This window comes from Ictalurus punctatus, chromosome 20 (genome assembly GCF_001660625.3).
Source record: "Ictalurus punctatus breed USDA103 chromosome 20, Coco_2.0, whole genome shotgun sequence".
Classification (NCBI taxonomy): domain Eukaryota; kingdom Metazoa; phylum Chordata; class Actinopteri; order Siluriformes; family Ictaluridae; genus Ictalurus; species Ictalurus punctatus.
The window spans coordinates 11,762,727-11,780,428 of NC_030435.2; the positions used below are offsets into that span (position 1 = coordinate 11,762,727).

The 17,702-nt window shown below is 42.8% G+C and overlaps 1 protein-coding gene across 6 annotated transcripts in view; it reads left to right on the plus strand.

The window, feature by feature from the left end:
- Nucleotides 1-17,702, plus strand: part of atp1a2a (ATPase Na+/K+ transporting subunit alpha 2a) — a 112,132-nt gene that overhangs the window by 48,260 nt on the left and 46,170 nt on the right. For all 6 annotated transcript variants that reach the window (XM_053673767.1, XM_017461878.3, XM_017461877.3 and 3 more), the window contains 8 exons: nt 2,557-2,755; nt 2,972-3,084; nt 3,193-3,327; nt 4,124-4,203; nt 4,494-4,603; nt 12,605-12,780; nt 13,041-13,177; nt 13,302-13,452. In XM_053673767.1, the coding sequence (XP_053529742.1) occupies nt 2,557-2,755; nt 2,972-3,084; nt 3,193-3,327; nt 4,124-4,203; nt 4,494-4,603; nt 12,605-12,780; nt 13,041-13,177; nt 13,302-13,452 (1,101 nt within the window). The remainder of the gene's footprint in view (nt 1-2,556; nt 2,756-2,971; nt 3,085-3,192; nt 3,328-4,123; nt 4,204-4,493; nt 4,604-12,604; nt 12,781-13,040; nt 13,178-13,301; nt 13,453-17,702) is intronic.

Here is a 17,702-nt window from a genome sequence, read left to right on the forward strand (position 1 = left end):
AACATCCAATTCCAGGTTGATTCATAACATTTCCAGTTGACTGGAACTTCTTAATTATTACCCTGATGGTGGAAATGGGCATGTCCACTGCTAGAGATATTTTCTTGTAGCCACTTCTAATTATATGAAGCTCAACAACCTTTTGCTAGAAATCACAGTTATATTCCTTGGTCTAACCCAGTGTTATGAATGATTAAGGGAATTTGGCCTATGTGTTACCTCATATTTATACCCCTGTCTAACAGGAAATCGTAGTTGAACAATTTCCTGTTCCATGTCACCCAGGTGTGTTTTTGATAAACCTGTGTTTTTTTGCAATTGTTTATCAAATATCCTTGTGAGCAGAGTATTTTTGTGAATTTTTTTTTACAAAAGATCAAAAGGTTAAAACAATAAAGACAATTTTTCACAGCCTTCTTTGCTCATATTTAGCAAGGGTACCAATATTAATGGAGAGCACTGTATGTCCATACAATTTGCCAAAATCAAAAGTACAAACTTTGCATTCTTTAGCCAGTTTGCATATTTAATGATACCATGTGGATAATCTTCAAGCCTCATTGGTAAATTATATTTGTCACTGATGATTTATCACTGGTTGTAGTGAATAGTGTGTGTGTATAGAACATTAAGATGGTCCTGGTGTCCACTATTATTGACATTCATATAAAGGCTAATATATTTAAACAAAAACAATTTAACTGCTTTCAGAACTAAATTAATTTTCCTGACACTTTAATAAACAAGAATATATGTGACATCCATCCATCCATCCATCTTCTATACCACTTATCCTTTTCAGGGTCACGGGGAACCTGGAGCCTATCCCAGGGAGCATCGGGCACAAGGCGGGGTACACCCTGGACAGGGTGCCAATCCATCGCAGGGCACAATCACATACACACTCACACACCCATTCATACACTACGGACACTTTGCCCCATCCTGATTTCTTCTGTTTTTGTGCATATCTCATACTAAATTGTTTCAGAAATGAAAGCAAAATCTAAGATAAAACAAAGGCAACTTGAGTAAACACAAAATACAATTTTTAAATGCTAATGTTATTTATGGAAGCAAAAAACTTTTCAATACCAACTGGGCCTGTGTGAAAATGTATTTTCCCCTGTAATTACTAATTCCCCAAATCTATGACAATGCATTCATAATGGGGTTCATGGGCTTAATGAACTTAAATGGACTTTTTCAACAGCATGAAATTGGTTAAAAGGTCTTACCCAGTAACACACTATGCCAAAATTGAAAGACATTCCAGAAATGATGAGGAAGAAGATGATTGAAATACATCAGTCTGGGAAGAGTTACAAAGCTCTTTCAAAGGCTCTGGGACTCCAAGGAACCACAGTGAGATCCATTATCTCCAAATGGAAAAACTCTGCACAGTAGTGAACCTATCCAGAAGTGGCCGATCTTCCAAAATTTCTCTAAGAGCACAGCAACTACTCATCCAGCACAAGTCACAAAAGAGTCAAGGACAACAACAAAGGACCTACAGGCCTCTCTTGAATCAATAAAGGTTCATGCCTTCACTATCTGAAAGACTCCAGGCAAAAATGTCATTCATGGAAGAGTGGCGAGGTGAAAACTACTGCTAACCCAGAAGAACATTAAGGCTCCTCTGAATTTTGCCAAAACATACCTTGATGATCCTCAAACCTTTTGGGAGAATGTTCTGTGGATTGATGAGTTGAAAGTGTAACTGTTTAGAAGACAGGGGTCTGGTTACATCTGGTGTGAACCAAACACCAAAAAGAAAATCATATCTACAGTCAAACTTTGTGGTGGAAGTGTGATGGTGTGATGATGCTTTGCTGATTCAGGTCCTGGGCAGCTTACAATAATTGAGGGAAACATGCATTCTGCTCTCTACCAGAAAATCTTAAAGGAGAATGTCTGGTCTTCAGTCCGTAAGTTGAAACTCAAGCGCAACTGGATTATGCAGTAAGACAATGATCCGAAGCATAGGAGTAAGTCCTAGTCCTTGAAGTAAGTGAAAGACTGATCTCCAGTGATCAGAAGCATTTGGTTGCAGTTATTGTTGCTAAAGGTGGCACAACCAGATTTTAAGTTTAAGGGGGAAATATATTTAATATACTGTATATGGCTGTATTATTCCTTTGCATCCTGTCTTCTCTATTATCTTTGTTTCTTTTCTTGAATCTTCATGTATATGTTGTGTGTGTAAATTGAACTCTTTAGTCTACAGTGTATTTGTCTGCTACACATTCTTCTCCATCAGTCTTACAGACAACAGCATCCTATGTGAATGAAAATAAATACTGTTCCCTTTCCTTTTGTCCTGTGCAATTCTAGTTCCAAATTTAATTCACTTCTCTCTATTGCTGTTTTGCTCTCTCTCCCTGTCTCTCTCACTTAAATTCAAATTCAGTTTAAAGTAGCTTTATTGGAATTCTTTATTCCAGTGCTGTAAATGAATTAAAAATTAGTCAATAACATTAATATTAATCTCTGTTTTATTAATCTCTGACATTAATCTCTTTTTCTCCTCCATCTCACTCCCTTTCCTTTTCTCAGGTGTGTCTGACTCTGACAGCAAAGCGTATGGCACATAAGAATTGTTTGGTGAAGAATCTGGAGGCTGTAGAGACTTTGGGCTCGACCTCCACTATTTGCTCAGATAAGACTGGAACCCTGACCCAGAACCGCATGACTGTGGCCCACATGTGGTTCGACAACCAGATCTATGAGGCTGATACTACAGAGGATCAATCAGGTGAGCTATACTTCAGAGAACCAGTTAGTAAGGAGGGTGGTACAGAAAGCCAAGCAGCTAAACCTAACTGTAGATGAGTTATGTCTTTGTGTTTGGTGTTTGTGCAGATATACTGTTCTAGTCCATTCCAATTAGTTTCATTGTAGGGAACATCATTAAAATTCTTACACATTTACATTATTCTTTGTATTTGGGTGTGATTAATTTTGCTCACAGGCAATGGGGCCTTTGATAAGAGCTCCCCCACCTGGACTGCTCTGTCACGTGTAGCAGCACTCTGCAACCGTGCTGTCTTCAAACCTGGACAAAAAGATGTTCCTATACTGAAGGTGACCTCATAAGCACTTTGGATTTTATTTTGCTACAATACTGACTTCCAGATTAAGTCAATATTTTCTTTTTAATGGGGAGTTGCTATGAATGTGGTGTTTATGTAGATGGAGACAGCAGGTGATGCATCAGAGTCTGCTTTGCTAAAGTGTGTTGAGCTGTCCTGTGGGTCTGTAAAGGCATTTAGAGAGAGAAACCCTAAAGTAGGAGAAATTCCGTTCAACTCAACCAACAAGTTTCAGGTATAGGCACATTCACAATCACACTATGTAATACTGTATGTGAATAAGTGTGTAAATTTAATACAACATAAATTATGGCTAGTCATAATACATAGTGACCTTAATTCAAAAGGATTGAAAAAATGGGGATGCCAGATTTACAAAGCCCTTTTTTATTTAAGGGGATGATATCCTTAAATCTATATTCACAAGCATATATAGTAACATTAATATATTATCATAGTAAGGATTGTCGTGGAAATTAGACAACACTTGCAGACTCGTCCTCTGAAGGTAAAAAGGTTTATTACAGAAAGATGGTTAATGCAGGATAGAATAAAGCAGGATAGAATAAAGAGAGCGCTCTGAAGCGCTTGTACTAAACCACTACTATATATGTGAAATGCAGAGCATGACATAATTCTGTGTACCGATAAGAAGCAATTTGAGGCAGTTCAAACAGGCTTTGTTTTAGGATCTTGGAAGATGTTTAGACGAGCCTTGAACAGAAGAACATGTTTCTGTCTCTGCAAGCAGATAAACATTCTGTACTGATCTCAGTGACATGACATGGCCTTCTTAGGCATTATCCTCACATGAGAATGAAAAAGAACAAGAACAAAATTATTACAAAGTAAAAATTATTAATTTCCCTCAAAAGATTGAAAGATTTTGCATAAAATCAAATCCATAAATTGGACAGGAATGTCATAAGCTCATGCTCCAGTGTACCATTTCCATCAATAATCCATTATAATGAAAAAGAAAATACTCACCCCAAAACACAAATTCTTTTTTATTCCACCCATCCCTCTAGCTGTCTATTCATGAAATTGAAGACAGTCCAACTGGGCATCTCCTGGTGATGAAAGGTGCTCCAGAGAGGATTTTGGACAGGTAAATCAGTGTACAACCAATAAATACTGATCTGATCTGATCAAAATATACTGATAATAAATTCATTCCCTACTGACCTAGAAAATCAGTGTCATTGACAAAACAGTATGGGTTCATTCATTTTGTTGATTCTATGATTTTGAACAGTGCAAAATTACTGTAAATCAATATTTGTGATTACAGGTGATTAATTTGATCTGTTTAACTCTTGATAGTTCTTGAATGATATATGTATAATCATATTGTTATTGCTAAAAGTTGTAGTTATTCCATAATGTTTGAATGTGCAGGTGTAATACTATCATGATCAATGGGCAAGAGGTTCCTTTGGATAATGACTGGAGAGATACATTCCAGGGAGCCTACATGGACCTGGGGGGTCTCGGGGAGAGAGTGCTGGGTAAGAAAGGGGAGTGTGAGTGTGGTGGCTCTGGTTGTGTTACAATATTGTTTGGTGATGCTAAATGAGAGAATTTGTGGTAAGGGGAAAAATTTTCAAAAACTGTGTGCTTAGGTGGTCATCGGAAGAGGGTGAACAATTAAATTTCACTTTGTATGTTTGTTGGTAGACACAATCACTAAAGGTCATGTGGATACACATTCTTTGATATATTACAAATAAAAATGAGATGTAATACATCAGGCATATATTTTTTCACATTTACACTTCACATTTACTATTATAGCATGACACCATAACCTATCAAATGATAATTATTTCTGACTCTATTCTTATCAGACAGTTATTCAAAAACAACTCTGATAAAAGCCAACTAAAAATACATAACTGGTAAGTTCACTAATTTTCACCACAGGAAAGTTGAAAAGTTGCACTATATGTCTCATAAACTTGTGTATCATCCAGAATATAGAGTTTCAACTTAAACTATTACCTTATTGGTCATTCAAGTATAATTTCCAAACAGGAAAATCTGCATTTCTCAGGTTTCCAACAGAGGCTAGTCATGGGTATGTGCAAACTCATGTACACTGCTAGTCAAATGTTTTTTAACATATAGCTTAGAATTTATGTTTAAGTGACCTCATTTTAAACAATCTCTTAAATTTGAAAACCCATTCCCTTCTTGCATAGACAAGGTCTGTATGGTGTTTAGTTTTTTTTTTCTGCAAAAGTTCAGGTGCTTAAACTTAGAAACAAAAGTTCTATTTCATTTCTACTGACCACCAGAGGCTGGATGTCCATCACGTGTACGTGCAGGTCGAGTGTTTATATCAACAAAGTCACCTGTGACCAGGGTGACGTGTGCCTTTTGCCCCGGTACTAAAGGCACGTTCACCCCGGAAACGACCTCTTGTTATCTTTTCGCGTTGGTAAGCAAGTTCAGGAGTGCAGGCACCGCTGGTAGTCTTGTAACCCGAAGTAGGGTTGGAGCTACCAACTTTCATCCTCCAAACACTGCGGTTCGCCTTTTTTTGTGATTATTTCACTTCAGAGAGTACGCTATCCAGCGAAAGATAAATGACTCTGCTGTCAGTGGGCACGCTCTAATTGGGCAATCGGCAGTATAAAGTTCATTTTCAGTTTGTTGTTTCTCGCTTTAACGCTGATACAACGCTAAATAATTGAAGTCGGGTTGGAATCCAATCCCATAAGTTTCTGTTTATACGTATCGTGGAGTTATAATCCACGATTTCGGTTGTTTAATTTTTTGAAAGCGTGCTGTAGGTAAGCAACGCACCTCGATTGGGCTTCATTGAGTTGTTTTTCATCCCCGTGATTTAGTCCGTGAATTGACTTAATTATTGGCTATAGTGTGAGTATGTTCGCAATTAACTGCTCCATATGGCACCATAGTGCATAGTTATCATAGAATGATAACTTTAATTCTTTGCAGAGATATGGCAAAGTGTATATATTTCTCTCTTCGTGCTCAATTACCACCTGGCAAAGTGGTCACATGCAGAAAGCCACGTGGATAGTAATTATTGCCTGGCCCCTCTGGAACTAGAAGATGGACATGAGAGATGTCCCTCTTGCCTGGGGGTTGATCACTTAAGAGAGGGATTGATGGAGATGGCGTGCATAAACTGCAGCTCCATGAGCTTTGCAGCACAGGCAGCCAATCTGGCCCAGCTAGAGGGCAGGTTGGGCAATCAACCGCATCCTACACAGGCCATGTCTCCCAGCTCTCATAAGCGCTGTAAGACCGATTCACGGGGGTAAGAGGTAATGCAGAAGGTAGATCCCCTAGCCCAGTAGGTAGACACCTTGGCTTCTGACGTTGCAGAGATTAAGTCTCTCCTCCTTAATCTGCAATCACCCAGTGCACAGCCTGCTAGTGGTCCTGCTGCAGCTGCGTTTACATGGACAACAATAATCCACTCTTAATCCAATCAAGACCATACTTTGATTAAGAAACTATCATGTAAACAGCAATTTTTATTTACTTACCTTAATCTATTTAAGGTCATGCTCTAATCGAATTAAGACAGGTGGAGTACTCCTGTTTTAGTTGCATTATGGATGAGTATTACAGACGTAAACACCTTAATCTCATTAGTCGTGTGAGAGTTTTCACCTCATTTTGCAACAGGACACGATCACACACGGCAGTTTTACGGCGAACAAGAGAGGTCGGCTGCATCCCAAACCGCTACTTGCCTACTACGGGCCTGTAGTGGGGAAAAATACATGTATCTCGGCTACTATATAGACGTTAAGTACGCGGTTTGAGACACAGCCAACGGTTTCAAGCAGTTGTCTATTAGCACGTATAGCATGACAAATAATTACATTTACATTTATTCACTTAGCAGACACTTTTATACAAAGTGACTAACAAATGAGAAAAGTACAAGCAAAGCGATATATCTAGCAGAGAACCATACAAGTAGTGCTACCATACACGATCCATTAATTGAGTTCCAGAAGAAGCAAAGTGCACAGCGTAGAGGTGGAAAGTGCAAATATATATAATGTTTTTGTTGTTGTTGTTGTTATGAGTTGGTTAGGTGTTCACGGAAGAGGTGGGTCTTTAGCTGTTTTTTGAAGATGGTGAGAGATTCTGTGGTCCGGATTGAGATTGGAAGTTCATTCCATGACTGAGGAACAGTTAGTGTGAAGGCTCTGGAAAGGGACCTTGCGCCACGCTGAGTGGGAACTACTAAGCTTCGGTTGCTAATCGATCGCAGATTCCGTGAGGGAACGTAGGCCTTCAGGAGAGAGTTGCGGTAGGAGGGTGCTGTTTCTGACAAGGTCTTGTAGGTGAGCATCAAGGCCTTGAATTTGATGCGGGCAGCTACAGGAAGCCAATGGAGGGAGATGAAGAGGGGTGTGACATGGGTTCTCTTGGGCTGGTTGAAGACGAGGCACGCTGCAGCATTCTGAATCATCTGAAGGGGTTTGGTGGAGCTGGCTGGGAGGCCTGAAAGCAGTGAGTTGCAGTAGTCCAGTTTAGAGATAACAAGAGCATAGACCAGTATCTGTGTAGCCTGTTCAGTTAGGTAGGGTCGGATTTTCTTGGTGTTGTACAGGATGAATCTACAGGACATTGCAGTTGTTGAGATGTGTTCTGTAAAGGTCAAGCTGTCATCAAGAATCACCCCAAGGGTCCTGGCCATCCCGGTTGGCATGAGTGTGAGTGAGCTGAGCTGTACAGTGAGGTTGTGGTTGATTGAGGGACAGGCTGGGATGAGGAAAAGCTCAGATTTTGCCAGGTTAAGCTTAAGATGGTGATGCCTCATCCAGACCGAGATGTCAAACAGGCAAGCAGAGATGCGTGCAGAGACAGATGGATCGTCAGGCTGGAAGGACAAATAGAGTTGGGTGTCATCAGCATAGCAATGATATGAGAAGCCATGAGACTCAATCGCCTGCCCTAGAGATGTAGTGTAGATAGAAAAGAGGAGTGGACCCAGAACTGACCCCTGTGGAACGCCAGTTGTGAGTTGCTGAGTTTCAGAAATACCTCCCCTCCATGATACCTTGAAGGATCTGTCAGTGAGATACGATTCCACCCAGCGCAGAACCGTTCCAGTAATGCCCAGGCTGGAGAGAGTTGACTGGAGGATCTGATGGTTCACAGTGTCGAAAGCAGAAGAGAGGTCAAGTAGGTAATTAACTGCACTTAAAGTGTTGGTAAACAAAACTAAATAAAAACACCCCAAACTGTATACGGTACCATAACGAAGACGAGCTATATGTTGATACGTAAAACTCTAAAGGGACGGCGTGGCGTGGTGACGTAATGACGCGGACTGTTTATCTAATTATGTTCTATAACATGTAAAACGGGAACATGACAGGAGTATTCTAAAAGCGACTCATGTAAACACCTTAATCACATTATCTTAATCAGAGTAAGGTCAATAAATAGATTACTGCTGTCCATGTAAACGTAGTCACAGTCTCCCCCCAGAGTGCTGCCTCCAATACTGTCACCAGCCTTTGAGACCCAGGAGGAGGATGCGCTCTCCACTAGGGCCTCGGAGAGCCTAGTTTTTTGGGGAGTATATGACGAGGAGAGACCAGTCAGACATCAGTCAGGACTGTGGTAAAAATGTCCAGGTGACCCCTCAGAGTGCCTTTCTCAGGAAGAGCTCTCTGTCCGCAGCTCTGTGTCCCACCCTCAGCTCCATATATCGAGGAGCTGCAGAGGTGCTGGGCAGACCCCAGATGTTTCTCTCATCTACCGACAGACTGTAGAGCACTAGCTAATATGCAGGATGCATCCGACCATGGCCTTCACCGCTTGCCCAATATAGCGCCGGCTGTTGCCACCCTTGTGCTATCACCTGATGAAGCACTTCAGCCCGATGCACACTGCCCCGGCCACAGTGTTGTTGACAGATGACTTCATTGTGAGAAGCTATGACACAGCAGCAAGTATGGGACGTATTGGCCTTGTCCCAGATGTTGCAGGCTTTGAAGGTTGACCCTTCTGCTGCAGAGCCTGAGTGATGCCTCTTGCAGGCGTTCGCCTATATGACCAGGGAGTTGTGGAGACTAATGTCTTTGTTAACCCTTGCCTGACACCAAATATGGCTGGCCCAGTCTCCACTTTTGGAACCTTGCAGGAGAGCCCTCCGCTCTGTCCCAGTTATACTGGGGGAACTGTTTGGCCAAGCTGCGCAGCAAGCTCTGGAGTGCAGCCTACAGGTTACACAGGCCAGACAACAGTTTGCTAGTCTGTGTCGTGAACACCCCACGAGACAGAGACCCTCTAGGGCAACAAATACAGCTCAGTACATACCACAGCTCATTACCCAGTTGAGAGCACAACGCCCAGAAAGGTTTCGTCAGCCAACCCCACCCAGCCCCCTTGCTTGGCACAGCGAGGCCAAACTTTGGGCTGTCGCCCCTCCAGAAATTATAAGGGGCGAAGGGGTAGACAATGACTGTATCACTCCCGCGGTCGGGTGCTTCACCAGCCCATAGCTCAGATACTGGGAAGCGCTTGCGTGAGACCCCTGGGTTGTATTAACCCTGTCACAGGGCTACAACATTCAATTCAGACACCGACTGCTGAGGTTCCAGGGAGTCAAAATGACCTTAGTCAAGGACCCAAACAAGGCTCTGGCCCTACGCCAGGAGGTCTGGGCTCTCCTGAAGAAGCAGGCCATCGAGCAATTAGACAGTGCTTTATAGAACAGTGGAGTCTATTCCACTTATTTTATTATCACAAAGAAAGATGGCGGATTTCGCCCCATACTGGATTTAAGACCTCTGAACACACACCTCAATGTTTTCAAGTTCCACATGTTACGTACAGTGGGCATGCTGCAAGGCATCAGGCAGAACGATTGGTTTACAACCATAGGCCTGAAAGACTCATATTTTCATGATCCAATCGTGCCCCAGCACAGGCAAATCCTCCGTTTCACCCTCGAGGGAAGGGCTTACCAGTTTTGTGTGTTCCCGTTTGAGATGTCTTCACCAGGTGTGTAGCAGTGGCACTGTCTCCATTACAGGCCAGGGGGATTAGAATTTTCCCATACCTTGACAAATCGTTGATCGTTCCAAGTGAAGGATAGATGCTCTCAGAGAATCAGCATTGCTGGTGTCCCATGTTACCAAGCTAGGGCTTACAGTGAATTATGGATAGAGCTCTTTGATGCCCAGTCAGCGAAGACTGTTTATTGGCATCCAGTTGTACTACCCCCTCTCAACAGTGAATCAACAACATCCTCCAGCTCATCACTCACTTCAGAAGAGGCAGGGCTCTGGTCCTCAAAGCATTTCTGGGACTGCTAGGTATTCTCACAGCAGCCTCATCGGTGGTCCCTTTGGGCCTTCTGTCATTATGGCCTCTCCAGATCTGGCTGAACAACCTCTGCTTGCATCCCACTCAACACAGGCACAAGCTGGTCAGGGTCACTGCCAGTTGTCTAAGTTGCCTATGCCCATGGAGGAGAAGAGCATATTTCACCCAGGGGGTGCCCTTAGGCTGGCACAGCTCCCATCCCGACAAAGGGAAGCTGCACCCCGAATTAGTGCAAGCTATCTGGCACAGATATGGCAGGGCAGAGGTGGCCCTTTTTACCTCACTGTCTACGACAGACTGTCCCTTTTGGTTTTCATGGGGTGAACCAACAAGCCCCTTGGGCCAAGATGTGCTGGCCCATGCATGCCCAATTCGACTGCTGTATGCATTCCCTCCACTACCGTTGATACTGCCCTCCCTATTCAGGATCCTCAGGGGCAATCACAAAGTGCTACTAGTAGCCCACAAATGGTCCCAATATTACGCAGATTACTGTACAGGGAGCCTTGGTGCCTCCTTGCGAGGAGGGATCTCCTATCACAGCTGGAGGGTCAAATCTGGAACCCGAACCCATCCCGGCTGCAACTTTGGGTCTGGCCTCTGAAGAGCCAGAACCATTACTAAGGCTGTGTGATCCAGCAGTTGTTCAGACCGTCCACAACTCCCATGCACCTTCCACCAATGCGTTGTATGCTAACAGATGGAAGCTCTTTTCTGAGTGGTGCCAGGCACAAAATCAGGAACCAACACGCTGTTCCATACTGGTAATCCTCACCTTTCTCCAGTCCTGTCTTGATGGAGGCCTTGCAGCATCGACCATCAAGGTATACATAGCTGCCATCTGAGCCATGTATAATAGAGTAGATGGCGTGACGATTGGGTCCCACACCCTTGTGACCCACTTCCTTAAAGGTGCTCAACTTCTGAGACCTCCTCTATGAAACCAAGTATCCTCTTTGGGCTTGCCTCTCGTATTAGGGGCACTGTGTCAGCCTCCATTTGAACCTCTAGAGAGGTCAGAATTGAGGTGGCTGTCTATGAAATCAGCTTTCCTCTTAGCCATGGCAACCGCTAGACAAGTAGGTGAGTTGCACGCTTATCAATAAGCCGAGAGTGACTACACTGGAGTTCTGGGAACACAGGGGTAACACATTGGCCAAACCCTTCATTTCTCCCAAAGACCTTTATATAAACTAGCACCTCAGTCTGTCAGCTTTTGAGCGCCCAACTCAATGAGCAGGGGTCAAGTGCGAGTCTGTTGTGCCCATAGCGAGCACCAACGTGTTATATCCAAACATCTGCTGAATTCCGGCAGGTCAGATTCACTGTTTGTCAGCCATATGGGGCATAGGCGAGGTCCCGCTTTGTCCAAGCAGCATCTGTCATAATGGATTGTAGAGGCTATCGTTTATGCCTATAAGGGCAGGGGCCCCCCGGATCCCTCCTCAGGTTCAAGGTCGTCAACCAGGAGTCTACTTCATGGGCAGCCCTACGAGGGGTCCCTCTTTCAGATATTTGTGCAGCTGCATCATGGGCATCAGCCTGCACATTTGCAAGATTTTATATGGTAAATGTGATCTCACACAACCCGGGGGCTACAGCCATTTTTCCCCCGGTTTCACAGCCGTTGTTAAGGGGCACGTAGAACTTCCTCTTGACCTTGTTGGTATTAGTCATCCAGGTGCTGAAAGCAGTAGAAATGAAATAGAATGATGGTTATGTATGTAACCGCTGTTCTATGAATTTCGGATGACCACCAGAGCTTAGCAGTCACTCAGAAGATTCGTGAGAAGATCGCCAAGAGATTGACATCCAGGTGCTAAAATCACCGCCTCTGGCGGTCATCCGAAATTCATAGAACTGCAGTTATATACATAACCATCGTTCACCTGCTGCTTTAAAAACATGAGTTAACTCAACTTAAAGATAATCTTTGTTTAAACTCAAAAAGTTACATTTTACAAGTTTTACAACCAAGATAATGGATTATTTTAAGTTTATTTTTGAAATCTTATAAACTTGAATTAAATATCCAAATCTTGTCATGCCATTTGGAGTTAAAATGAAGAAATAAGTTCACATAAATTAATATGGCTATCATGTTTTACAGTGTGCAGACTGATAAACATGTTTATATTTCTTTGTTCTGTTGTATTTAATCTATAACACTTGTGCAGGCTTCTGCCACCTGTTCCTGTCACCCTCTCATTTCCCAAGAGGTTTTGCATTTGATTGCGATGACATCAATTTCCCCATGGAGCAGATGTGCTTTCTGGGTCTTGTGTCTATGATTGACCCCCCGAGAGCTGCCGTGCCTGACGCAGTGGGCAAATGTCGCTCTGCTGGGATCAAGGTATTTGTTCATTGCTTCATCGACTTATTTGATTCATTCATTCTTCATGTTTGTCTGTTGAAAAGCTCAGCCATGCTCATGTTGTGTTCATCTGTTATTGAGCACCTTTTTTGTAGTACCATAGGTACATTACAAAATTGATTATTGCTGTTCAACTGAGCTCATATGAGGTTAAGTAGGAAAACCTGAACATTGTTGCATATTTTTGAATTTTAAATGTCAATGAAAAATGAAGTGAGCATTGCAACTCATTTGCAAAGGTGATCATGGTAACTGGAGACCATCCAATTACGGCTAAGGCAATCGCTAAAGGTGTTGGCATCATCTCAGAAGGCAATGAGACAGTGGAGGACATCGCAGAGAGACTTAACATCCCATTAAGTCAAGTTAACCCACGGTGTGTGCATCTGCATGTGCATTTTGTATATATTTTCAGTTGCTTGGTGATAGTGTATTTTCTTGTTTTCTCAAAGACTACACTCAAATGTATTGTTCTAAATCAATGTTTGTGTCTGAGACAGAGATGCTAAGGCATGTGTAGTGCATGGTGCTGATCTGAAGGAAATGAGTTCAGAGTATTTGGATGATCTCCTGAGAAACCATACTGAGATCGTCTTTGCTCGTACTTCTCCACAACAGAAACTCATCATTGTAGAGGGCTGCCAGCGACAGGTAGGGGTGTGTGTGTGTGACTGAGAGAAATTGTTTTACAACAGTGTGAATGATGTTGTGTGTTAAACTGGTTTCTGCCTACTTGCCAAACTCTTAAAATTAAAAAGAGGTGCAAGACTCCACACTGACAAAGAACAGAAGGTTTAATGCAGTCAGTGAGAGGTACAAGCTTGTGATCATTCAGGAATGCTTAAGGAGTGCTATGGTTTTCTAAAAAGAAATTTAAAAAATACAATATGTTCAAATTCAGTACAAATGTTTAAGCTATTTTAAGGCACAAATAATGCACATTATTTGTATAAACATGCAGTTAAGTGTTCTAAATGCAGATGCAGTGATGACAAGACTATAGATGCAAACCATTTTAGTGCAGAATGTCATCAGTGTTTCAATAATTTCAAAAGGTAATTATCTATATGAAACTGCTGAGTCATCAAACAGTATGAACATACAAAGACAACTGATGCACTTTGAGCTAAATAAGTCTAGAAAAAATCTAATGATTCAAACATTAATCTTTATAAACCACTTGCTTTGTCAGCAGCACACAATACAGCACAAGAAAGCTCACAATCAGCGATATGATCACAGAGCGATATCCACACAATACCAAGCAATTTAGATCTGGTAAACTAGTCTCTCCAGGATTTTGTTATTTTGCGATATCAGAAATTAATGAAGTCAAACATGTTTCGCAATATTTGGAGGAGCTTACAACTTTTCAAAATTTCCACCAATTTTCCAACGCACATTCAGTTAAAGCCCTCTTCAATTCATATGCATCAAAAATTATTACAGCTAAAAGGGATCCTTTACCAACAAACATCGCTGCATCAGACCGTGCAAAACAATTTTGTACAATTGCGATTTTGCCAATTCAAATGGTTTTCAACTTTTCAATTTAAGTTGCATCACAAATCTTGAAAAAAACTGCAGCAAAATCATCTGGGTAACCTGAGTAGGGAATGAGGAATTGCATGAGCTCAGCACTGTGGGAAGTGCCCTTGTGCAGGACCAGTATCTAAAGCATCTGTAACATCATGCATATTTATAGGCCTGCTGTGATCAGGTGTTGTGGCAATTAAGCATGTTGTGTGATATATAAACGGCACCTGTGTACCAAGCCATCAGCCTCTATCTGAAGTGAAGACGCAATTCACAGGCATTCCCCAGTATGACAGAGCTATGTAACGTTTCATTCCCTTCTCAGGGAACAGGGTTACATACGTAACCCAGACCTTCCCTTTCAAAGGTAACTCCACGTTGTGTGAGCTCAACGCTGTGGGAACAAGAATATCCACTCCGTCATACTGAGGATATGGCCTGTTAAAAAAGATCTGAGCCCGAGGGTCACTGCAAGACACTCGAGCCCGGGGTGGAATTTATATCCAGGCTGTAATATTGAATGAATGTGTGCGGAGTAGACCACCTCGCCGCAGAACCCACATCCGGTAAGGATACCCCTTTGGACAAAGCCTTTGAGGAGGCGAATCCCCTAGTGGAATGAGCCCTTATGCCCAAAGCCATAGTGAGACCACATGCCTCATAAGTGATAGATTGCTTCCACTATCCAGTTACAGATGCGCTGCCACCAAAGCAGACCAGCAGCTGCTCCAACTTGCGCCACTGGCCAGAGTGGTGGACTTAAGTATTGAGCGCCCTTACTGGACACAGTCGGTGCAATTTCTCTTGATCCAGTGTGAGGAGCAGAGGAGGGCAGAAAGCCTGCAACACTACTGTCTGGGCAGTGGATGTAGGCGCTTTAGGAATATAATCCGGCCTAGGATACAGGAAGGCCTTGGCTAATCCATGGGTAAAGTCAAGAAGGGGCAACAGAGAGCGTTTGTAGATCTCCTGCTTGCTTGAGAGATGTCAGGGCCAGCAGAAGAGCTACCTTCAGAGTCAGAAGCTTCTCAGAGGCTGCAGACTAAGCATACCTTCCTGTATACCTCGAAGTTGGAGGATGTTGCCACACAAAGGCTCCATCAGTAGGGGCATGGCTGGCTGAAATGGCAGTCACATAGACCCTGATTGTAGGAGGGGCCAACACCACTGAGAAATGTCCTTGTAAGTACTCCATGACTGTAGCTATTGCACAGTTCACTGGCTTTAGCCACTTGAGCGCAATTTCCTTGTTAATGGTGCTCTAGCATTCAACATGGTCTCTACAACCTCAGTTGTTAGAACAGAATCTATGAGCTGGTGCCCCTCAGGGGCCAGACCCAGAGTTTCCATAGTTCCGGCCAAGGGTGATAAATCAGCCCTCCAGCTTGAGACAGTAGATCCCTATGGTTGGGAATCTCCCAAGGAGTGCCGTCTAGCAGGGTTATTATCTCTGAGAACCATAATCCAGCTGGCCAATAAGGTGCTATTAGCAGCAGATGTATACGGTCTTGGTGAACTCTCGCTAGAACATGTTGGAGCAAAGCAATTGGAGGAAAAGCATATAGATGTGACCATGGCCACATGTGCACCATGGCATCCAGCCCTAATGGTATGGGAGGAATAAGGGCGAACCACAGAGGGCAGTGCATTGTCTCCTTGGAGGTGAACACATCCACTTCCACTTGGCTGAACCTCCCCATATGGACTCCACCACTTGTGAACCTCTCAAGGGCTGCCCTGGCGTGCTCCAGCCCTAGACACTTCACACAAAGTGTACTCCCCCCCATGATGAAACGGGAGCAAGGCATAACACGCTTCCTGAATTCTCTCTCTCATTATTTTCTCCTTTTGTTTTTTTTTTAAGGGGACAGAAAAGTAAAGAGATTTTTCTTTTTTTTGAGGCATTTCACCCCATCAGCAGCAAGTTAGGTGTGATTTGATATCCAAGGACACATATCCCAAAGGTTTTGAGTTCATAATGCTCTCAACTTTGATCAATAATGACCTTAGTACCTCTTCAGAAAGTATCAGGTCTTTTTTGACTACTTGGAGGGATGCCTCGATGGATTTTATTTCCCTTTCCCAAGATTCACCAAACTGAGGAGCATGTGGTTGGTTGAATTTGAAGTCAGTATTTTGCTTTGCCTGTTATTCTTGCAGAGCAGGTTTAAGGGCAGCAAAGGCTCACTGCAGTTTCCTTTCTCCTCCATGAAAGTTGGTGCCTAGATCACAGGTTCATAAGGTTTTTTTGTTTTTTTTGTCTTGCTACAAATCTTCTGAGCACCAGCATAAAGGAATCTGTGACCATACTACAGAGAAGGTCCAAGTGCATGCACTTTGTAATTAGGCATTTTAAGATAATGTCCCACCATTTCTCATGTTGCCTCCCAATTTTTATATTGTATAAACTGAAACTGTCAACTCCAATAGACCAAAAGTGTGGTTTAAACAGAAGTAATCATGCTTTTGGCAGATTCTCCATTTTCTGTATGACAGACTTGTAATGCCACTTACATCAACAGAATTCAGAGAATATCCTCTTGTGGCCAGCATGACAAAGCGAATCGTCAAAGTCTCTATAAGTAACTTCATAGCTGGGTGACTGTGTTACTTCCACATTAAGTGGGATGCATGTAGGCTGATTTGGAGCTTGAAATAGGAAAGGGTGGCCATCCATCCAGCGGTCAGGTGCAGACAGTTCTAACAATGTTTTTCTTCTTGTTATATCAACAGCTGCAGGATTGCTGTTGGAATCAACATACCTCCAATTCTCAGCTCCTACAAGATCCTGAATCTCTGAGACTCAGTTCTCCATAAACCCTTTATACTGTCAGCACTCTGACCTTATCCAGCTCAGTACTATTGTGGAGTCTGACCACATTGTTGTTTGCCTGAGATTATCCCCTATCGTTTCAGAGGGCTTAAATAAGGACTTTGGTCTTGGTGTTATATGGCATAATAAAGCCAAGAGAGTTGCATTTACTTGCAAGTGTTCTATGCACATTTCTCATGGTGAGCATCACATCAGAAATGACTCTGTGCTTGTTGTTGATGGTGTCAGAGAGGCAGTGCCACTTTAGCCCAAGAGTAAATTCTTGGCAGTCAACTTTGTCTTCCATCAGCCAAAGTTCACAATCTTGTTATCTTGCTTCAGTAGGAAGGTGAGTTAGTGTATGTTTAGTTGCTTTCCTGTTGCCGTTGCCTCCAGAAGCAAGAAAAGACTGGAGTTTATTGATGAATTCTTTGGCTTGTTTTTGGGTATAAAATGATTGGACACAGCTGTCTAGATAGAAAGCACACAGTATAGACTGCATAACATCCTCAATGCCTGCTATGTGGTCTCTGACATATCACTGAAGGGGATC